The 23,503-nt window shown below is 47.5% G+C and overlaps 1 protein-coding gene across 1 annotated transcript; it reads left to right on the forward strand.

Moving 5' to 3' along the window:
• Positions 1–1,760: 1,760 nt before the first annotated feature.
• tbx15 (T-box transcription factor 15) lies at positions 1,761–22,968 on the forward strand. The gene is made up of 8 exons (XM_057040878.1): positions 1,761–2,522; positions 6,133–6,340; positions 8,195–8,296; positions 12,668–12,839; positions 15,774–15,941; positions 16,320–16,384; positions 19,226–19,323; positions 21,262–22,968. The coding sequence occupies exons 1-8, from the start codon at positions 2,336–2,338 to the stop codon at positions 22,092–22,094; spliced, it is 1,833 nt and encodes a 610-aa protein (XP_056896858.1). The 5' UTR covers positions 1,761–2,335; the 3' UTR covers positions 22,095–22,968.
• The last annotated feature ends 535 nt before the right edge of the window (positions 22,969–23,503 follow it).

Genomic DNA, 23,503 nt, shown 5'->3' on the forward strand with positions numbered 1-23,503 from the left:
ATCTCTCGTGCTCGTCCTCAATCTTAAACTCCGCAGCTCCCGCAGTCCACGCCGGATTCTGAGCCCATCGCTCCCGCGTGGGCTGTGCTGAAACAACCGGGGGGCTCCTGTCGCTGCGCGTGCTTTACGGCTTCATCTGCGGGGGTCACGCGGGGTCAAAAGCATTCCCGCACTAACTGGACCTTAAAGTCACGTTTGGCCGTTTCCACCTGCGCTGCACGTGCCTGTCGTGAGGGTTACCCAGGGAGATCCTGGGGGATTATAGGTTTTGAGGAGAGGCTGAATAATCCCCAACTGGATTTATTAAAAACAAAAAGAAAAAAAATCAAATAATGAGACAAGAACTGCGCCCACAAACGCTCCAACGATGTGATTCGGGTTGGGTCCAAATGAGACCCGAACGGTTCCGATATGCAGCCTCTGCGTGACTGCCGGGTAAATGAAGCCATCGGCTCTGTAATTGGGATCTAACCAGGTTTGGTTTCAGCTTTTTACTGCCCATTTTTAACGAGTCCTCTTCCACAGGTATTTAAACGTGCACACGTGCGCAGGCGCAACTTGGTACCTGCGTCTTTTACTTTGTGCAGAGCTTCAAGTGTCCAAAGAAATGTTTGTAAAATAATAATAAAAAAAAGAATAAGACACGACGCCGCCTCAAATTAGAGCTTCGTTTATTCAAATGTGATCATTCGAACTCGTTAATTCGACTTTTCTCTGCGTTGATCTGCCTCGTTTTCCGGAACCGGATTCAGCCGAAAGGCCGCTCCAACAGGCCTGGAACTGTTTAGTCCTGACACCAAGTTTGTGGCAGCCATTTCAATTTACGGGTTGCTTAAATGTGCCATCTGTAAATCTGAATTTATTTCTTATAATTTATAGATTTAATTCCGTCCTTTGAGATTCATAATAAATATTTCTCGATGCTCCACTCAGACCTCGCGTGTTTGGGAAAACTCGGGCCTCCATTAAGATAAAAAAAAAAACCCACAGAAGCTTTAAATGTTGCAGAGAAATATTGGTGGCATTTAAAAAAAATTGATTTTTGAAAAATATCTGAAACGCGTCATTTATTTACGTTTTTGTTTGTGCGTAAAGATGCGGGTGATCGATAATTTAAAATGTTTCTAACTGTTTTTTCTTGGACATTAACACGTTTTGTTCTCAGGACTTTTAACAAAATCGCCAAATTATATTCTCCATTTCGGTGCCTGAAGTGAATCCACTTAAAATCTATTTTTATAATCGGTCCAACTTCATTTAACTCCGGTTCGATTCGTTTCTCCGCGTAATAAAAACGAGTGTTTTGGACTGTAGATGTTGACAGGTATTAAACACGACAGGTATTTTGATTTCCCTTCAGTCTCATATCTGTCACCAGTGTGTTTTTTCCGCCCTCAGATTACAAACGGTCCATTTAATTCGCTAATCCGGCTCCACACGGCCCCGGACTGGAGCCCACCTGTCCCGCTTCTGCAGCCCGCCGCGGACCGCTCAATCGCCGGCGTCTTTTCCTCCAGCCAGCGGAGTCAGCTGCCCGGTGAGTATAGACATAAACGTGGCCTCCTCTCGTCTGATCGGACCGAACCTGGATGATCCGAAAAATCAAGCTGAGCCATCTGAGCGTCACGGTGGACGAGAGAGGTCGGCAAATATCTAATTACATCAATTAAATAGTTCTTTCACATGTATTACTTTTGTAACCGTGAGACAGGAAGATAAATGATAAACTAAGAAAAATAATGTCTTTGTAAATTATTTATTTTCCAGAGGCAACATTCTGGAGTGGGACCACGTCGGGCTAATGTCCGGATAACGGTTCCTCTTTCGGGACGCGCGGATTCCTCCGCCTCTATTGGACGCGGCGCTTCGTCTCGCCCTATTTCTTCACTCTTGATTGGCTGCGTGGGTTTGACAGAGAGTCCCAGTGCCGCCCCCACAGCCTGGGAAAAAAAATCCCCTCCAGAAGTGAGTATCAATCAGAGAGGAGTTCGGGGGGACAGAAAGAGAAAAGAGGATTGTCGGAGTGGACGGACGGAGAGACGCGCAGAGCGACAGACGCATCTGAACTATCCGCCGTCCCGCCGCCTTCAGGCGCAGCCGACATGATTCGCTCCGGCCTCGAGACGTTGACGCAGCGTTTCTAGTCACAGTTGGGATTACTTTGGACACTCGGTGAGTCCGCGTCCTGCTCTAGTCACTGACGTGTGCGCTTTTTGGTTTTTTTTTTCCCTGTTTTTTTTTTTGTTTCGTTTTTTACTGTTTTGCTTCACCGCGTTGGACGGACGGAGAGGGTTTTTCGCCGCGTCCTACCCCCCGTCGGGTGGATTTGTGAGACATGAGTGAGAGGAGGCGATCTGCCGCAGCTCTGAGCTCTCGAGCCCACGCTTTTTCCGTGGAAGCCCTGATCGGCTCCAACAAGAAGAGGAAGCTCCGGGGCTGGGAGGAAAAGGAGCTGGAGTTGTCCATGGAGAGCCTCGCTGCGGACGGAGAGGACCCGGCGCACTGTCTGGATATGGACCCGGGTCAGTGCGCAGACACGCACCACACCGTTCGAATGTCCGGATCCTCGATGACACCGCGCGGCAACACACACTGTCGAACCCAAACACGGCTCGGTGACCCGACCCGCGACGGGGCATGTAGATCCTGAACCGCGCGGAGGTGTTTTTCAGAATCGTGAGATTCGGCTGTTGTGATCCAGCGCAGCGGCCTGCGGAGGCTCCGGTCGCCCGCGTGACACCGCAAGTTTGAAACAATCGATTAAATGTCATTTAGGCAAATCACACTGCTTTAAAGAATATTCTCTAAACTGGGTGAAGGTGTGCTGCTGCTCGCCTCGACGCATCCTTGTGGGTCAGAACCACGCAGGAAACCTCCTGCAATAAAATGAAGCTTTCAATTCTCAGGGCGAAACTAATTTCAAACACGCTCAGCAGAACGATTCTCCCGTTTGATCCGATCGGAGAGCGTCCATCTGGCGCCGCGATGTTCAGATTAGTCAAACTAGATAAAACCGACCATCCGAGGTGCGTTTAAAGACGCGCGCCGGTGCGAAAAGATCCAGCAAAATTAAAACAGGGCCGCGCGTAAAGACAGAGTCTCAACAAAACTCCACATTTTAATTTTGTTTATTCGCCCAAATGACAAAGATGCTTCCATAAAAGGGATTCTTGCACTAATTCACATTAAATCAGAATGAAATTATAGAAGATCAGGAGTTCCTCCACGCGCTCGCTCCCTATCTAAATGGCGATTCTCTGTCGTGGAGGTGAATCGCTGCAGGTGTCCCAGAGGTTCACCTGGCGTCAGTCAGGTGAGATGAGCTTCGCCAGAGCCGCTTTGACCCCCCGGAGCTGCGTGTCACCTGTGTCGGGCCTGTCGCCGCCGCTGCATCCGAACAGCCCAAACCGAAAACGCTCCAGATTTCTAGAAAACATCTTTAGTTTCATGCTAATTAAAATCCATAAATCAGCGCCGTCAGGCCTGTGGCCGCTCGGACCTCGGCCTTTTCTCTCAAACTCCCTGTTAAAAGAAAAGTGCTTTAAAAAAAGAGGGAAAGTGTAGCTGGCTTGTCTGACTGTTGCGTTGACGAAGACAGACGGACGACTTGAATCGAGCCCGGTTCTTCTCGAACAAAATCCCGTCAGTCCATCAGAACTTTTCCCCCCCAGAGATTAAAAGAATCAGATTCGCTCACAAGCGGCTCCTGATCAGCCCCCATTTGACAGAAAACAGCTCGTTCCCTCCAGCAGGTTCTGTGGGAGGATTCTTTACGGTGGGACTTTTATCCTATACAACTCCAGGCGAGTCTGGAATTCTGTTGGTCGTATAACACGTTTATTACTCCGAAAGAGCCGAACAGGACTGAGGGGAAAGCGCAGCTCGGAACCCGGCTGGCGTTTAATGGTCTGCAGTTCATTTAGTCCCAGAAAACCAGCACTTTTGCTTCATTACTGCCACAACTCTTCATCATTCCCCTTAAATTATATGAACAAAACATGTAGGAGAATCAGAAATTCAGACTCTGCGTCACTTTTGGCTTTAACAGCCTTAAAATCTAACAGAAATAATTGAAACAAGTAGAAAAAGATGTTTGTGTGGCTCGACCATTTACTGTTTCCCAGTTCCTTCCCAGTTCCCTCCCGTGTCACCACAGTGCGCGAGCAGGTGCTCCGGGCGCGTGGATTAGTTTACGCACAGATTTCATGGTTGAGAAATGGCTGCTGGACTCCTGGAGCCGCCTGGAAGGTTCAGAAAGCACCAAGAGGAGCCTCCCGGATGAAGCCCGACAGGCACTTTGCACCAGAACACGGTTCAATTTGTTAAAACGTCTCCGCCTTTTTATCTCCTCAGAATTCTGATCACAATTCTTTGATTCTCACAACAAAGAGCCATATTTATTTAATTAGTGTGTTGTCTTTGGAGTCAGAATCAATAATCGTTTTAATCTTAAATCATAAGACAGCTCTGGAATACGAAATCCTCTTTAGAACTGCTGAAATCTGTGTGTGTGTGAGTGTGTGTGTGTGTGTGTGTGTGTGTGTGTGTGTGTGTGTGTGTGTGTGTGTGTGTGTGTGTGTTAATGTTCTGCTGAGTGGGCATTTTTGTACAGATTTAAACATGTGGTGTAAAAACTGAGCTGAGGCTCAGACTCAGAATCTGTCAGCTCTGTGCCGTCTCTCCGTTTCGGTGAACCTGCCTCCGGGGCCCGATCCGGGTCCGGGCCCGAGTCCATCCCGGGGCGTTCGGAACAAGTCTGGCTTCAGTCGTTCCTGCTTTGCGCTCTGGAATGTTTCTGCTTCCCCTGAATGCGTCCGTTTCACACCACATCTACTTTTAGACGCCGACAGCAGATTTGGGGGGGTTGCGCAACGAGTCCGCGTCTGTTACAAATATCCAGATTTCTGCTCCGATTCCAGGAATCCCACATTTCCCCCGCAGCTCTCGCAGAGATTTGATTCCCCCAAAAATGACAGAGCCGTCCAGGTTTGGACATTTTACTGTGCTCAGCCAGCTCGACAATAAAAGTGAACGCAGCGGGCTCACTTTGCGCCGCAGACAGTGCGTCAGGAGGTGGACCACGTGGTCCGGCCGTCAGGAATAATGACAACAGCTCTGCAGAAACAGATCCGGGTTTCATTAGCAGCCTCCAGTTTTATAGCAGCGGCGGCGCCTCTGTGTGTGTGTGTGTGTGTGTGTGTGTGTGTGTGTGTGTGTGTGTGTGTGTGTGTGTGTGTGTGTGTGTTATGCTTTGATAGAGTCTGCTCTCCTCAGCAGCGCGATCCCCCCAGTGATCCCACATCTTCTCTCCCTCCTCTTCCTCTCTCCTCTTCCTCCCTCCTCTCCCGCGGGCCCCTGGTTGTGCACGCGCAGCGCCGGTGTCCGAGCTGCTACATCTTTACCCCCCCCCCCCCCCCCCCCCCTCGTCAGGGACCCGATCAATGCCCCATTTCTAACCTTTTGCCTGCTTTAGGAGATGTTAAAGGTTTTTAGCTGCGGACTGGAGTGTGAGAAAGGCCTCTGAGGTGTTGATCCTGACGTTTTTACTCCAGGCTGGAAAAAAAGTGCGTGTTATATTTAAACCCAAACCGTCACATTTCTTTTCATGTATTGCCTCTTTAAAACCAATTTTCGTCGTTTTGCCTTTTATCTGCAGCACGAAATCCTCCAATTTTCAGCCCAAACGCCAGATAATAATGCGATTCATAATCTCTGATTCCATAATCAACAATGAATGTATCATTTCAATTGGTTGAATCGAATTAATACAGACAGGAAGAAGAAAAGACACCTTTTTGGATAAAATAAGTGTAAATAAACCAAGAGCGCAGCTCACTTGTGCGGAGAAACAGTAATTAAGATAAATATCACCGTGCGTTCGGGGCTCGAGTAGCTGGAACTATTTCTAAATTTGTTTCAATTTCGGACGTGAAGGAGAAGCGAGGATACGTTTACTCATCGGAGATTCGCCTCATTTTTAACTTCTCATTCTAAACTGTGCTTAATATTTCGTCGTTGAAGGACGCGCGGTGCCAAATTCCCCCCGAGGTGCGCTCGATGTGCCGCGTAAAACCAACAATGCGCCCCTTCTCCCGTTTATTTCTCATCATCTTCCCTCCTTTTCTTCCACAGACTCAGAGGCGAGTCCCGGCTCGGATGGAGAGGGTCTAGCCGAAAGGACCTCCTGTTCATTCGGGTCGCCAGACGACCTGGCCCCCGGACCCTGTGAGCCCTCTCCGCCGGCCTCCATGGAGGAGATCCAGGTGGAGCTGCAGTGCGCGGACCTGTGGAAGCGTTTCCATGATATTGGCACGGAGATGATAATCACCAAGGCGGGAAGGTACACGCACACGCGCACAGGCACGCACGTAGAATGAGCGTAAAAGGGGTTTTTATTTCTACGCAAATCTATAGCATTTGAGAGAAATTACATTTTTATGCGCCCCATCTCCATTTCCCTCACTCTCACACATAGTCTGTCTGTCTGTCATACACACACACACACACCACACACACACACACACACACACACACACACACGCACACGCACACACACCTCTGCGCTGTGTTTGGAGGGTGATAATGTGTTGCACATGCAGGCCGATCTGTGTTCGGGCCTGCATGTCGCGGCAGGTTATTCCTGACGTGGGAGAACCAGCAGAGCTGCTTCTAATTAATCTCTCTGCAACATGTTCCCGACGTTTCTCACTCGTCGGGGCCAACAGTCCAAACAACAGAGCAAGTTGGGAAGTTGACCCACGGATCCTGCAGGAAGGGACCTTTACCCCCGAGTCTGCTGCGCTTTATGTCCCGCAACAAAACGGTCTTAATGAGGCTTTCGAGGTTTTGACTCTTTGAATATGTCCGTGACAGCAGGGAAATTCACGCAAATCTTTAATCAATGTGTTTTATAAAGAGATTTAAAATACAACCTTTAAACGACCCTGATTGGAATCAAATAAAAACAACCCTGAAACAATGAAAACAGCGCATGAAGAAAAATAAATAATTCGATTTTAGTGTCAGAGAAAAGCTGTTGAAACTCAAATTGAACCTTCTGAAAGCCCATGTCATCAGATGAGGAGATATATAGACAGATTTAGGTCTCAGGAGATTAATAAAGCTGTTACATCAATCAGTTACCAATTATCACCGATAAGAAACCGAAACACGCGCGAAAGTGCACGATTAAAATGCACCTACAAAATTTTCCTTTTAACAGAGTTTTAGCTTTAGCTTGAAAACATTAACTTAAAAAAAAGACAAAAATCAGACATCTTTATTAAAAGTTTAGAATGACAAAAACAGATGAACTAATTACAATTATCAAGGTAGCATGAAAATAGAATTTTTTTCCGACAACTATGACGCTTCAGCTGGAGTTTAGAGAGATCTTATTTTTGGTTAATATATTTTTTATGCGGTATTTTAATACGATTTTAGTTTTTCTTGTTTTAAAGAAGCTGAAATCGACAAATAAACTGTGATATATTTGAAAATACAGGAAAAAAAGAATAAGGTGCTCTGACGTTTTTAATATTTCCAGTTATCCTTGGAAAAAACTGCCACGCACGAACCACGCACGCAAGTTAAACACACCGACTTCAAAATAAACTTTGGAAATATGCAGGAAAAAAAATATTACGGCAGCATTTTTTTCATGGTCTTAACAAAATAAAAAAAATAAAAAATTCTTAAAAATCTAAAATTATTCCAACAAAAGTGATCTCCAACTAATAAACATTTAAATGCACAGTTGTAGGTAAAAATGTTCAGCATAATCAGATTTGACATTTAACACCAATCACTAATATTACGAATGTTAATAAAATCGTTTAATAAAAGAGAATCCACTCGAATTTTTTACCTCAAAACTGTTTTTAAAAAAATCAGTTCTCAGAACATTAAATTAGATTTTATTCATCACTTTTCTTCACTGGCTCATTGTTACGTTTCTAATCCGGAATAAGACGCTTGATCACGACGTCACGCCTGCGTGACCTCAACTCTCCGCCATCCCGCCAAAGGTGTTTCACGCGGTGCAGGTTAATCTGTCGCGTGGCAGCTGCGGGTTTCATGGCGTGTCGGTTCTGGAGGAAGTTCTGGCACCGGGTTTTTCCCCCCTCGTCACCTTCCAAAACGGTGGAAACAAGTAAGAAACGTTTTGATGACGTGTTTTTCTCCGCACCCGCAGGAGGATGTTTCCCGCCATGAGGGTGAAGATCGCGGGACTCGACCCGCATCAACAGTACTACATCGCCATGGACATCGTGCCCGTGGACAACAAGAGATACAGGTAGCGGAAGTGGGCCAGAGTTTTAATTTAATTGTTTATGTTGTCGAAATGATGCGTCAGGTTGGTTCTAATTACTAGAATTTTTAATATAAACATGAAAAAAAACAGTGAGGAAAACGGCTTCAATGGACCATTTTAGCAAAGGCGCAGCTGCACACACACACACACACACACACACACACACACACACACACACACACACACACACACACACACACACACACAGAGCTCTATCTGAGGAAGTCCCCTGCGTCAGCTGCAGCTACAGCTGGACAGTGAAGCCACATTTTCCTGGAGAATTCTCAGATGTCAGATGGAGCAGGTTGACCTAGTTGGATGGTTCTGGTCCCCGGCCCAGTTTCTCCTGACGGAGTCGTTCCGGACCGGACGAGCGCGCCCCGGAACGCTCTCTGTAGTCGGCTCTAATTGTATAGCTGCGGTGGGAGGAGTCTCTGTTTTCTCTTGGCAGGACGCGGGACTTTTACGTCAGCGGGGTGAGGAATGTGATTAAAGGGATCTTCTTGTATCAACACTTCCTGTGGTTAGCTGCACAGAGGCCTCCAAACACCGAGGTTCTGGGTTTGATTCCAGCTCAGAGTGCGCTGTTTTTCAGCACGTGACCCTGACTGAGAGGCAATTGATAGGAGATGGATGAACTTCCTGCTCTAGATGACAGACGGACATGCTCCCCACCTCGTCCTCGTCGTCCTCCTCCTCGCCACCTATAGCTCAGGGGTTGTGACAGAACTGAGTAGATGATGCTAGCGTGGCCCAACCCAGCGGAGGTCCGGGAGCCCGGCTGTCTGTCAGTCTGAGTCAGGGCCGTGCTGGTCATGTAGCTCGCTGTGCTTCCGTGCACGTGTGTGGAACACGCTCGCGGCTCCCCCGTTGCTGCCTCCCTCTGCAGCAGTTAGAACCGTCACGTCAGCAGTTTGCTGAGGGGGTTCCAGCACGCTAACACGGCTAACGCGCTGGTGTCGCGTCCCCTTGGGGTTGAACTTGTTCTGACGTCTGGAAAAGATCGACTCAAACTTTACCTCCACTCGCGTCTGCTGTGGCCACAGTGCTGGTGAAAGTGGCAGTGACCGGCCCCCGCTGGCGGCACACAATGCTAAGCCTTTTAGCGTTTAGCCTAATGAGCAAATGAAACAAACGCACAGCCAAGAATCACTCTCTGGCCATTACCTACTCCAGCTGTTTTCAGGCTCCATTTGAGCCTCCGCCTGAGGTTCCAACAGCATCCAAGTAAAACCTGAAAAACACTTCCACGTACGTCTGAACGCGGCGGCGTGTGTGTGTGTGTGTGTGTGTGTGTGTGTGTGTGTGTGTTTGACGGCCTGAAGGGGCCGGACCCTCGGCCTTCTCCCCCGATCGCCTCTCGCTGCTCCCAGAGTATGAACAGACATCACGGAGGACGTCCAGAGGCTGCAGGGTCTTGTAAAACTAAATAGGATTCCAGTGGTCCGTGCTGGTGTGTCACACACTCCCTGGGATTCGGGGGTCTGGAAATATGGTTTTTATTTGAATGGGTCTTGTTTTTCTTGGGCTCGGTTCCTTTTTTTTTTTTTTAAGAAACGTCTCATTGGTACCGCGCTCGTTAAATCTCCATATATGACCGTCCTTTTATGTGGACGTTCACTCGGAGCTGTCTGGCTCCTCAAACCCGCCTCATTCCAAGCGTTTGCTGGAGCGTATCGCAGCCCTACTTTCACAATCACAACTCCAGGTTACCACACACACACAATAATAATAAAAACAACAATAACAATAATATTAATAGCCTAATCTACTGAAGTGTGGAGGCGCCGTGGAGAAATCTGCTGTAACTGTCAATCGAACCCGAGCTAATTTGAAACAGATGCTACGTCAGTATCCTTCGTTTTAAATGAGCAGTGCAGACATACGACACACAGCTGCCGTAGTCTGTGTTTGTGGGGACAAAATAGGCTAAAACAACTCCTGCAATGAGTGTTTCCGCCACCAGAGGCTGCTAAATCTGACACCAGTTTGGGAATAAAGAAAATGAAGCTGTCCTTTCAATCAACAGCTACGCTAACCCAGCTAATTGGGGGCTGTTTTGCTAGATTGATCTGTTACTCGCTCCAAATATTAAAAGTGAATGGTCACTTTAACCCTTTAAATGACTCGGTACACTCTAAAAATAGCTCCTATTTGAAGTCACCAGGGTTTTAGCCTCTTTAACTCTTTGCGAGAGGCTTTTTGTTGACACAAACCGGAGACCGCACGCCTCAAACGGTCAATCGTGAGCAGAAATATTTCCTGTCAGGTCGGTAACCGGATCCCGGCCCGGGTTGGGGTTTTTGCGTACTGGTGGGACAGAATCCCGCGTGTGTCGAGTAGCGCACGCTCCCGAGAAGCTTTGCTTTCTCGAACGCAGCGCGACACGGCGAGGCGGTTCGGTGTCGGCTGAGATCCTCCAGCTGCCCCACGATAGCGTCACATAAAGTCCGACCCGGATTGATCACCAGACGGCAGATTTAATCAGATTCCCAGTCCTGTCGCTGGGATAAAGCTTCTTTGTTCTTTCACACTTTCACTTCTACAGTGAGCAGAGCTAAACAGGAAATGACATCACCTTTTTTGATGTGTGTGTGTCAGAAGTTAAGGGTGATGTGTGTTCTGGAAATGAGACATTTCATACCTGTAATTTTTGTTATTCAGCATTCGGATGACTGAAAGAACGTGTGTAAAGAGGCTCGTAGCAGCGTTAGCGTAGCGTTTCCGCTAAAGCTGCAGAATCAGCTGTGGTGAGAGTTTATGCCAAAGGAGATGCAGACAGAAAAACTTTAGCTGTGTGGTTACATTAGACATTAATGTAAATCAACTGCAGATGCGGACTGAACTTTTCAGTCTGTCCGCGGTCCAAGTCACCAAAACTATTTTTGGTTTTGTTTTCTCTCACGCTGAAAAGGCTTTTTTTTTTTAACTCGCAAACATCGACGAAGGCAACGCGTCCCGTTCAAATTGGACGGGATCGTCGTAAACAGTCCGCTACGTCACAAGTCCAGACACTCGCCGGGCTGGATGGGGTCCGGCCCATGCGAAGTCTGTTCCATCACTAAAACGTATAAAAATGACTGAGGTCGGAACACCCTGGAACCGATCTGACCTCCGACGCCACAAACTACGGCCGCCATCTGTAGAAAATCACCCCGATGCTTTTTAAATGAGTGATTTGATGAGAGCTGCCTCTCCTTGTGGGCACAGACGGACTTAGTATGTTTTTCATTCATCTGAATGTAATTATAGTGTGTGTGTGTGTGTGTGTGTGTGTGTGTGTGTGTGCACCTTGGAGAATTCAAGACATTTCACTTAAAGTCTAACCATCTCTGGGAGGACATTCCGGGCCCCATGACATTATCGTTAAATTTAAAAGAGGTTAGATTCTGGTCATAAATCCGTTAATCCGATTTGAGCCAAGCTCAGAACCTCCGACCAACCCCGACTTGTAATGGAGCACACGGGAACGATAACGGCAGCGCACCAGGAAGCGCGTCGATCACGCGCTGAGGCTGACGGCCAATTAGAGAGGAGCTCCGCGTTATGAATCACTGAAATATGCAGATAGGCGACACCCGAGGCCGACTTGGCTGGACGGCCCCAAACCAGGCAAAACATTGGAAGTCCTCCCTCCCTCCCTCCTTCCCTCCCTCCCTCTCTCTCCCTCTCTCTCTCTCCCTCTCTAAAAGCAGGAGCGACTGAGCATTTTTGTCGTTGTTTCAGGCCTGAGTGATGACTCTGGCAGACGCGCTGCAGATAAAACAACCGAGCGAGGGAGGCCAGAACTAAAGGCAAACAGCTGCGCTTCACACTCTCTCTCCTCCAGCTTCTTCGCCGCCTCGCTCGCCCCATCCCGCCTTCCCTCCTCCACGTTTGTGCCTGGTTTTTCCCCGATGATGCGTCCTGATTGTACTGTTACTGCGACTGTAAAAACCTCCTTTCTTCCTTTCTTCCTCCCCGCTGTTTCACGGGCGGGACGTCCCAAAGCACCAGGCATCATCAAGCGTTGCGACCCGCCTTAATTGGAAAGTATGCGGCCGAGCGCGTGACAGCACATGGAATACTTTATGTTGATGTTGTTCGAAAAAAATTCGAAACACAATGAGGAAAGAAGCAACAGATGAGCTCTGAAATCCGATGTTGTGGCAACGTGGCCGAGTGTTTCCAGTTTGTTTTCCAGCTGAGCGAGTGAAGCTCCGGCTGTTTTCTTCTCTGAAATCCAAACAGGCTGTTAAAAGAAGCCGTTTAACCGGCCGTAACCTCGCGCTCTCGAAGGACCCTTCGCTTAATTGAAGCTGTAGCCGACAGATTCCTCGTGTGTCCGTGCTCAGGATCTCCTCTGAATTCCAGGTACGTGTACCACAGCTCCAAGTGGATGGTGGCTGGGAACGCCGACTCCCCGGTGCCCCCGCGGGCCTACATCCACCCCGACTCTCTGGCCTCGGGAGACACCTGGATGAGGCAAGTCGTCAGCTTCGACAAGCTCAAGCTCACCAACAACGAACTGGACGACCAGGGACACGTAAGCGACACGACGGTTTCCTCTTTGTTTGCAGGAAGTGACGAAAGTCCGTAGTTGGTGCACAGAAGTCGCCAAAACCCGACGTGTTTCATGCGTTTAGACGTCTGAGCCGCGCCGATGTGGCGCGATAACGCGTCGGGGCTGTGATCGATTAGCTGCGCTTCGCTCTTCACGTCTCTCCACGGACGCCGTAGGAACAAAGGCGCTCAGAAATGCCTTTGATGTGTCCGTTTGGGAGGAAAGTCGATTTCACACTCGGTGCTTTCACGACTTGTTGACAAGCGATGTTTAGCAACGCGCGACGGACGGCTCCGACGCGTGCTGCCAGATCGGTCCGCCCAGCTTCAGAATTCTGGTTTCTGGCTGCTCCGAGTGCTTAACGAGGGGTTCACGGGTGAGATATTAATCACAAATTAGGCTGCACTTCCGTTATGCGTAATCGCAAGCTAACGTGAGTTTCCTGACTTTATTTTTCAGCATTGTTTGGTGGGGAAAGCGACCAAAATAGCCTGAATTAATTGGTTAATTAGCTGCAATTCAAGCCAAGAAACTCTAAAATTAGCATTTTAGCCCGAGGTTTTTAGGTAGCGACGTGTTAGATAGCAAGTGTAAGCTAATATAAAAGCCAAACAGAGTCGGTTCGATGTTGCGCCCCCTAGCGAGAGGCCACATTCAGACATTTCGGATTTTATTGTGACGCAATGCTGTGGCGATAATTAGAAGCCATTATGCCGCGCTTGAGTGTCATTTTTATTTATTCTCAAAGACAAAACGTAACATTAAGCCCGTGCAAAGCCCAGCAGTTACAGATCACAGACGTTTGGGAAAGTTGCAATTTGGAGTCCAACTGCACCGCACAACTCAGAGTTCCCTTTGTATAATATTTTCCACGGCTTCGCAAAGTATCATTTTCATTTTTATTTAGGCTTTTGTGGAAATTAAAGCCGGTTGAATTAATAGCAAGTCCAGGCACATCTGAACCCTCTGTGTGCTTTATTAATGGCTAAGGTGGTCGGTACTTTTCAAACCATATAATCTGGATGTTGAAACAGTGGAAGATGGCGCGGTGCCTAGCGCCGCGACTGTCAGGCTAATTTAGACACCAGCGTTTTGATCGCTGCCGTCCTGAGAGGCTGCTGAAAAGAGCCGGAGGAGCTTCCACCAGCCCGTTTCCCCTTTCTCCTCAGAGTCCCACGATTATGTGACGATTAGCAAAGCAGCGCGGCAACATGGATACGGATCCAGCGCTATGACAAAATGGCGGCGCCCGGCTTTGCCTAGCGTGCCGTGTGGGGCTGCCGCCATCATTCGCACACGTGTGACACAGCGGTGACAAATGTAGTAACATGTGGGTATTAGCGGGTGACGACTTGGAGGTCGTCCTCCGGCTGCTCGTTTTAGATTCTTTGTTTCCCGGAGGGCTTGAGAGGCCAGAGGAAATTAATTTTGGAACTTCCTGTGTGGGAAACCTTTACCACTCTTTTCTCATCCTCCCGATCGGCGGAGGAAAAAAGTCTTTATTTTTATATACTTAATTCTAAATCCCGTTGTGCTTTAGCCATAAAATATATACAAATTTAAGAGACAGCATAGAATTTTTTTAAAAATGTAAATAATTCATGTTAATACTATAACAAATATTTTTTAATTTTATTTTGCTTTTTCAGACAAGTAATTTTAATAAATAATATAATATGGCAAAGCTTTAGGTGATAAAGATGAAAATAGCATCTCTTGACTCCAGCATAATAAATGTATAAAATTTCAGAATAATCAAAATTGATCTTTTTCCTTCATCTGCTTTTTAAACATCATTTTTCTTTGAGGAGAAAATTTGTTTATGTTGCGGAGTTATTCAATTTAATTTAACAACTGAAGTCCAACAAAACTTCTTGTTTGAATTTGCGATGGGGCTCATTTACTCCGGGGATTCAAGGAATTTAATTACCTGCTGTCAAAATGAAAACATGTGCCTAATTAGGCCGACTGTGTTTGATCCTTATCCACCGTCCTCTGGACGCCCTCGGAGATGTTTGTTCAATACGTCAGTGTGTGATGTGATTTTTACGTCACTCCTCTGAGCCTTGGCGTGTGTGACTATACTTGTCTACGTGCCATTGTGGAGACATGTGTCTGCAATGTGACATTGTGGGACTTCATTTATGCTTTAAAAGGAAAGATTTATGATGTAGGTGGTTTAGTTAAAGTAAAGAGCTCTTGTTTTGGGAACAGTTACGTATATTTTTTTCAGTTATTAAACTTTTAAAAAATGGTTTAAAAAATGTTGGTACCTTAATTTAGTCTGTTTTATTATATTTGCTCTCTTTTAAAGACCCGACTTGTAGTCGTTGATCTGCTTGAATTCTGAAGATTACATTATTTTTCTGCTCATTCTGTTCTGAAAGAAATATTTAAATGTCAAATTTTGGTGCACAGAAGTCGCCCCCCCCCCCCGCTCATTTGCGTATCGTGCAATCGCCCGTTTTTCTGATCGTAAATGCTTTGAGAACCTAAAGCGGACGCCCCGCGGCCCTGGTGTGAGAGAACCCCTCACGTCGCAGGAGAGTGGGGTCGGAATGTTTGCCGGTGTGTCGGTTTTCTCACTCTCGGATTAATCAGGAGCAGACTGCAGCCCCGAGGCGAGGCTGGGGCCTGACGCCTGACGCCTCCACTGTGAAAAACCGCCTCGGCCCTCCTGTGAAGTATGAACTCGGTTTCCGTTAAACGTCACGTGGCCCCCGATCAAGAACCAGTCAGACTGACTGACGTTACAGAGCACTAGCATAAAAGACCCACACATGGAAGTTGGATCGTTCAATAAAATCCTGAATAAAATTCAGCCTGGGTCTTTTATTAAAAACGCAAATAGCTGCAGCGCTTCGACATTCGTCCTCCGATATCTGTCTCTGATTTAAGCTCCTCCGTTGTGTTCAGATCATCCTCCACTCCATGCACAAGTATCAACCGCGCGTTCACGTCATCAGGAAGGACTTCAGCAGTGAGCTGTCCCCCAACAAGCCCATCCCCACCGGGGAGGGGGTCAAGACCTTCAGCTTCCCTGAGACCGTCTTCACCACTGTCACAGCTTACCAGAACCAGCAGGTCCGTTTGTGTCCTCACAGGAAAGCTAGAAGCTAATCCTGCTAATATGCTAATTCCACTGTCGTGTCAGATTTTATTGTTGTCATTAGCAGCTGACAGACGTGGATTCTGTTGTGGAACCAGTGTGTTGTTTTTATGTGGTTTTGGTTTCAGTTATCCTCACACACACACACACACACACACACACACACACACACACACATCAAATAAACACAACACCCGACAGAGCCTTGTTCTCTCGTTCCCAAGCTCCACTTTTGCAAATTGGGCCTGTCAGTGTTCTGTTTCACTCGTGTGTTGTTGCTGTTCTGTCTTTTGTCTCAGAGTAATTGTGACAAAATACACTCAGCAACAGTTTCATGGATTTCTCGTCTGCAGATCACCAGACTAAAGATCGACCGCAACCCGTTTGCCAAAGGATTCCGGGACTCGGGGAGAAACAGGTAGGCCGCTGTTCCGTTGTTCCTCCTGAGCCAGGTTTGATCTTTAAAAGTGCAAGATAAGGTCTCAAACATCAAAGACAGGACTTTAGTGCACGTTGCCATAGACCCCAATTTTTTTTTTGACACAATCTTCCTAAATATTGACTAGAATGAAACTGTGATGAGGTCAAATGTTGAGGCGCTGAAGAAAAACAAGAACCGTCTTTGATTATGATCAAGATTCTGATGTTTCTAACGCGACCAGATGGTGTTTTTACATAAAACGTCCGTCCAAACCGAACCGGCCGTGGCTCAAGATGTCTCTCATCACAAATTTGACTCAAAAAGTCCCACAAAATGTGACGATGAGAGTCAAACAAAGGAGGTAAAGCTCCAGATCCAGGCAGGGATCGTTAGCAACACTCAGTTGGCCACCTGAACTTAACCGCGCAGTAAAAGTCCTAAAAATGATGATTTTTTTTTATAGAACTCTGAAACTATGGCGACGTTCACATCCTCCATTATCTGACGGCACATTTATGAGGGGAGACACCGAAGAACCTCGATATTCCGCTCTGTTTACATTCTTGCACACGCAGCAAATAAATCAAACTGGATCCTACGCAGGAAACCACATAACATGCATATGACACATGCGCACGCACGCACGTGCACGCACACACACACACAGCTGTGTTACGTGTTGAACTGTCTGACGACTCTGCGGGATCTGAAATTGTGTTGCGATCGTCATGAGCTGGCTAATGAGCTTCTCCTCCTCATGCTCTGCCTCTTCTCTTTGTCGTTCAGCCTCTGAATTATCATATATAACATTTGTAAAAGAGGAGGGGGGAGCGTTTTTTCTTTTTTCTTTGGGGGGGCAGTGAACCAGCAGACGCTTGCAAACATGAAAGCAGCCCCCTCATCTGGTCTGCATTATTGGCACACAGATATTTGAGACATCTTTTTTCATTTTTCAAACAATAGGCCACTTGATTTATGAACTGGCATTAGAATTTCACTGCACAAACGCTACAGATGAAACGATACCGGAGACGGAGGTACTGGTCCGGGCCGAAAACGAGCCCGGCCTCACGTACGACTCATCATTTCTTCTCTTCTCCAGGTCGGGTCCGCTTTGTTCGGAGGGCGGGCTGGGCTCCCGTCACCTCAGAATCCCTCTCCTCAGTCACTCTGGATTTCACGCTTTTATTCTCTGATCTTTATGAGACTGAGACTTTGACCTCGAGCTGCGCGATTGTACGTTCGCATGATAAGTGTGATGATTCTGGACTTCAGTTGGACTCATACTGGGGCTCGTGATGAAGCTGGGCCCTCAACTCCAAAAGCTTTTGTTCTCGTCTCTCAAGTTAATCTGTCGTCGTTTTCCATCAATATCGATAATCGAATGAGCATTAGCTAGCCTTAAAAATGTCGGATAAAAGCTAAGTCGCCATCTTTGGGTCGGCCTGTGGCGGCTGGTGGGCGGACACTGGCTCATCTCAATTGTTATTGGCTGCCGAAGTAAATGAATCCTGTCTGGTTTTTTAATTTATTTTGAAAAGTGGGCGAGCGGCATGTGTTTCCTGTATCAGGCTGGTCCTCCCACCTCCCACTCACACACGCCTTCAACTAGTTTTACTTGGTTTGATTTGCGCTACGGTTTAGCAAGTTGATACGTGAACAAAGCAGATGATAATCCAGATGCTAAAGTGAGCTAGACGTATTCCACATTAGCAAGTGTGACCCTGATTGCTGTGGGTAGGCAGGTGTACGAGAGTTGGCATCTAAGGCAAGGATGCCACACTTACCTGCGGCCTGTTCCGTTAACCCCCGTGTTGGTTTAAGGCTTTTTAGGATTGCCACGTAACAGAAGTGTTTCTCCACCAGGGCTTCCAGGCTCGCTGTTGCAGATGGATTCGGCACTCCGGCGCAAAGCTCAGGAGAATTATAAGCTAACTCTAAAGCTGAAGTGTTTGTGGATTTAAGCAGTAAATCTGCTCTTAATGCTGCCGTTTTGCTGCAATTTGTGTTATATTATTTTTATGCTTCGAGAGTTCTGAGTTACGAAGCATCAACTGGTGACTGTATGAAACTGGGCAATTACAGCGAGAGTTGGCCCAATTAGCGTGGTGCTCTAACGAGCTGCCGCAGCAGAGGAGCTAGCGGCACTAAAATAAGCCGGGGGGGCTGAGGCGGAGGCTGTTTTCATAGGCGCTGAGCAGCACTCAGGAGAGTAAATCAAGCCGGAAGGAGAACTGTGTATCGCTTCTAGAAGAAACATCACTCAGATTTATGTGCGCAGTAAAAACGTCCTTGTCTTAAATGACTCCAGTCTCCTCTAATGACGTGATGGTTTGAAGCGTCCTTCTGGTCATTTCAACAGAAACGACTCCAGAATGAAAACATCTTTACAGACCTGACGTTCAGACCAATGTTCCCGTTATTGGCTTTGCATTGTTTCAACTCACAATATTATAAACCTTTAAGAGGGTTTAAACAGAAAAGAAGGGCAAATACAGAGAGGGTTGATATAAATTAAATAAACGTGTGACAGTTCTAATCGGCTTTGGGTCTCTGGACTGGGAGCTCCACAGCTGTGGGTCTGGTCAGCCTTGTCAGCCAGACGAGGTCACGTTGGGATCAACATCACAGATCTCAGCGGCAACGTGATCGTGTAAAGCTTAAAAACAAGCAATGAATTTTGACTTCAAAACCCACTTTAAGAGCGGTGTTAAAATTAAAATTTCTGCCTCTCGCATCGGCGTCCAAAACCCCCCGAGTGTCCGAGTCATCTGGTCAACACACTTCAGCTCTACGAGTGTGTGTGTCTGGAATAATCCCTCTTGCTCTCTCTGTCAGAACTGGTCTGGAGGCCATCATGGAGACATATGCTTTCTGGAGACCTCCCGTGAGGACCCTCACATTTGAAGACTTCACCAACATGCAGAAGCAGCAAGGTGTGTAAATCTGCAAGGACACTCTCAGCATTAAAACCACACACACTCGACCACGATAGAACAATGTAACTGACATCAAATTTAATAAAAACAAACAAACACTTAAATCAGAGGAGATGACAGCAGTTTGGGTCTGTGATGGGTTTCTGTCTGCTGCTGTCCCTCAGATCTGGAGCAAATTGTTTCTACAAAGTTTCTGCTCTGCTGTTTTTACATCATTTTAAAGTGCATTTTTAGTTATTTGTTGACCGTTTGCACTTGGATCCGGCTTTTTCCGCTCCGGTTGTTAAATATGGTGCTACACTCTTTCCGTTCCTTCCGTTTATCCGGGTCACGGGGGCAACAGTTTACGGAGGGAAGCTCCGACCATCCTCTGTCCAGCTGCCTCCTCCACCTCCTCTGGGAGAAACAGTTCCAGGGCTAAATAGGAGAAATAACCCCCTCATGCATAGCTGAGTCTGCCTCAGGGTCTTTGCCTCCCCAATGAGATGAACTGGAAGACATCCTGACTACATTTAGCTACAACGAAAGACTGACGGGAGCAAGATTAGGATCTCTTGTTATCAAATGGGACATTTTTAATTAGTGTAGGTCAGGGGTGTCCAACCCAGTTCTACAAGGGCCACAATCCATCTACCAGCTTTCTTCTGTGATGGCAGTTTTCCACCTGCTGGGACAGAAAACCCCGATGGATTGCCGCCCTGGTTGGACTGGGTTGGACACCCGCGGTCTAAATTGTAGCCCTGGTATGATTCTTGCGTCCTGTGGTGTCCGAAACACAACATTTCTCACTGCAAATCTCACCAGACGCCACATCAGAACCACAGTTGTCCCTGAACTCCTCACATCAGGCAGTCTCGTAGAAAATACATTCTGGAGGCTTCCGCCGCACAAGTCACATTCGGGAGGATCGCCTTTTGTCTCCCTCAATCCCCCCCCGGCCTCAGTCCAAGGCCTGAATCAGGGCTCATATCCACAGCTCTCTCTCATCTACCGCTGCAGCTCGACATGACGTGATGCGCTATATTTTGTTTGCAGAGAATTAGAATTTAATCAAAGTCCCCGTACAGCCAGTGAACCCTACATCACCCTGAGAGTGTACGCCGGGTGTACATGCGTGTCGTTGGCCTTGTGGTACATTACGTTTGCCCTTCAGCTAATCAGCAATCCCCTCTCGGTGCTAAGGCACCTTCTGACAAGAGGAAAACATGACATCACTCTCTGTTTCTAAGTCCACCTTGCTTTTCCTCTCCCCCGTCTCTCTCCGTGAAAGCCCCCACCTCAACCTTCCTGAGAAGGGCAGAGCAATGCAGCAGCATTATCAAAGGCATATGCTGCGAAATCAGAACCCCAGCCAACGGAGTGCTGGATTATTTAGTTATGCCCCCCTCCCAATTTCTTAGTTGAAGTTCTCCAAATCAAAGATAAATCCCGGCCAAATTCTCATTAAAGTAAAAGTATGTGATTGATATTCTGCGGCTATCGTTTTGCTTTGAAAGGCTTGAGTTAGTGGATGTCTAAACTCGGTTTCATGGCTTTTTATTACAGAGAGAAGCTGAGATTTTTGCGCAGCTCTGTTGACCAGACATGTTCAAAAGCAAATCCACATTTACTGTCCCACCACATACCAGCCATGTATTTTACAATAAAGTCCTGGATTTTGCAGAATAGAAAGAAGGATTAAAGCTCTCCAACTGCTGGGAGGGGAGCAATCCGAAGGAGACCCTATAAACTGTTTGCTGGCGCAGGGGTAAAGACAAAAAAAGAAAGAAGGGGCCACACCATGCGCATGCAAGACCCCAGGGGGATAGTAAGGGGTGAAGCTTAACAGGACACATCGACCACCGAGCACGTGCCGACTACAACTGGGCCCGACGCTGCCCCATGTGACACGGTTGAACCATTTTTCTGAATGTCTTTGTTTTCCTCGTCCTGTAGGTGGAAGCACGGGGACTTCTCCCACCACCTCCAGCACAGGAACCCCTTCTCCTTCTGGTGCAGCACACCTCCTGTCTCCTTCCTGCTCCCCTCCCGCCTTCCACCTTGGCCCCAACACTTTTAACGTGGCCTGCCGGGAAAGTCAGCTGTGCAACCTGGGCCTGTCCGAGTACCCGGCCTGCGCTCGCAGCAACATGGCGGCGCTGCAAGGCTACGGCAGCCTGGCCGACAGCTCCTATGGACGCCTCCAGGCTGCAGGGGGCACTGTGGCCTCCGCCCAGCCCTCTGATTCCTTCCTACCACAGAGGACTTCCTCTTTGATCGCTGCTGGGATGCAAGGCGGTGCTCACCACGCCTCGCTGACCAGCGGTAACGGTGGCAGCGGCACTGGGGGCAAGATGGATGCCTATAGCAGCCAGTTGGGCTCCTTCCCAGCCTCGCAGCTCCAGTACATGATGCAGGCCGGAGGTGGCTCCGGCTCTGCCTCCTCATCTTCATCTGGATCCTCCCCCTCTTCTGCCCACATGTTCAGCGGAAGCCACCACGTGCAGCAAGGCTCCTACAACGCGTTCTCCCTGCACAACCCCTACAACCTGTACGGATACAACTTCCCCACCTCCCCTCGCTTGGCCGCCAGCCCTGAAAAGCCTCAGGGAGGTCTGCTCTGCACCTCCTCTCCGGCTGGAGCCTTCGCGGAGCGCCAGTACCTGTCCAATGGAAGTATGGACACTATGCACATGATCAGCAACCCTGCAGGTGGCCAACAAGGCAGCAGCTCGTGTGACGGACGCCAGTATGGCTCCTCCTCTCAGATGTCCATGCACATGGTGTAGCAACGTCCTTCGGCCGAAGATCACGTGAATGTCGATCAGTATCAGTCCTGATGCAACGTTCGGGGTACAAATGCAACCTTTGGAAAAGGTCATCATCTCATATTTGCAAAGGAGCTCACACTCGGATCAAGACGGAGGGAGTGGAGATGGTTATTTAATTTTATTTGTGGTTCTGTAGAGAAACTGAGGACTGTCTGACTGTTTCTGACTGGACAGAAACAGCAAACTCTTATTGTGTTGAAGGAAAGTAATGCTCTGGTTCAGAAGCGGAGGATGAGTTTTGAATCAGTTATGGTGCAATAGTATCGAAACTCTTCTTAGGGGGACTTAAAAGTGGTCTTTTCGTGACAGAATGAAACCGAATAACCTTGTTGTCACGGGGTGAACGGTTTGCCCGGGGAGTGAAAGGGACAACTGGACAAATGAACGACTGTCTACCCCGCTCGCATGTAGGAGTTGAAGAATTTGGACGCTGTGACAGCCAGTTGATGTGGAGTTTAACAGGTGGACACAGAGCTGGAGGTCGAGATCGGCGAGGAGCTCCCAGTTTCCTCAACCTGACTGGAACGCCTTCACTATTTTGGGGTGGACCCAGTTTTCATGCATAAAATGATATAATGGATGGGAAGTCAGCAAAATAGGCTTAAAGTTGTGTGGAAAATTATTAAATCAATAGCAAGACAGAGTAATTAAAGTATTTTTGGTGTGTTTAGATTTGTATTTAAATGCTGAGCAATTTTTAAAGGTCAGTCTCTTCTAAAAGTGTGTGACAAAAGGGAAATGGCAAAGTAATTCTTTTTGCAGCATTAAAAATAAAATTGTAAATACAAGTGCCAAGCACGTAAAATGCTCAATAAACATTTCATCTCATGTACACCCTCTTGGATTGTTTTTCATTGTTAGCGTCACTTTTTACACATTTTCCAACAGTCTCCCCCCCCAAACCCAGACAACTGCAGGCAGCCTTACTTCCACGAGCCGTCCACATTATATTTCACAGCTAACTAATACATTTGGATTTATCCTCCCCACACAGCATCAGCGAGAGCGCTGTGGCTACGATAACAACGGATGACACAAATATTAATCGTGCACAAATAGGATCTACTTTTGTAAAGAAAAAAAAAAAAAACTACACATCTGCTGTGCACCACATCACAGGCATCAGCTTCAAACACTGATGTAATGCATCACCCCCCCCCCCCAAACACACACATATAAAACACACTGATTTTCCCTGCTGGTGCAATTTATTATAAGAGTAAAGAAGAAACGCGCTGGTGCCAACTGCACTCGGCTGAACTGTTTTTGTGCTCAATGCGCATAAATAAGGCACCTGCTTAACACGACACAACGTTTCTCTTGTAATCATTTGGACGTCCAAGAGGGGGGAAAGCACGCAACATTTA

The sequence above is a fragment of the Takifugu flavidus genome, chromosome 1 (assembly GCF_003711565.1).
Source record: "Takifugu flavidus isolate HTHZ2018 chromosome 1, ASM371156v2, whole genome shotgun sequence".
Lineage (NCBI taxonomy): Eukaryota > Metazoa > Chordata > Actinopteri > Tetraodontiformes > Tetraodontidae > Takifugu > Takifugu flavidus.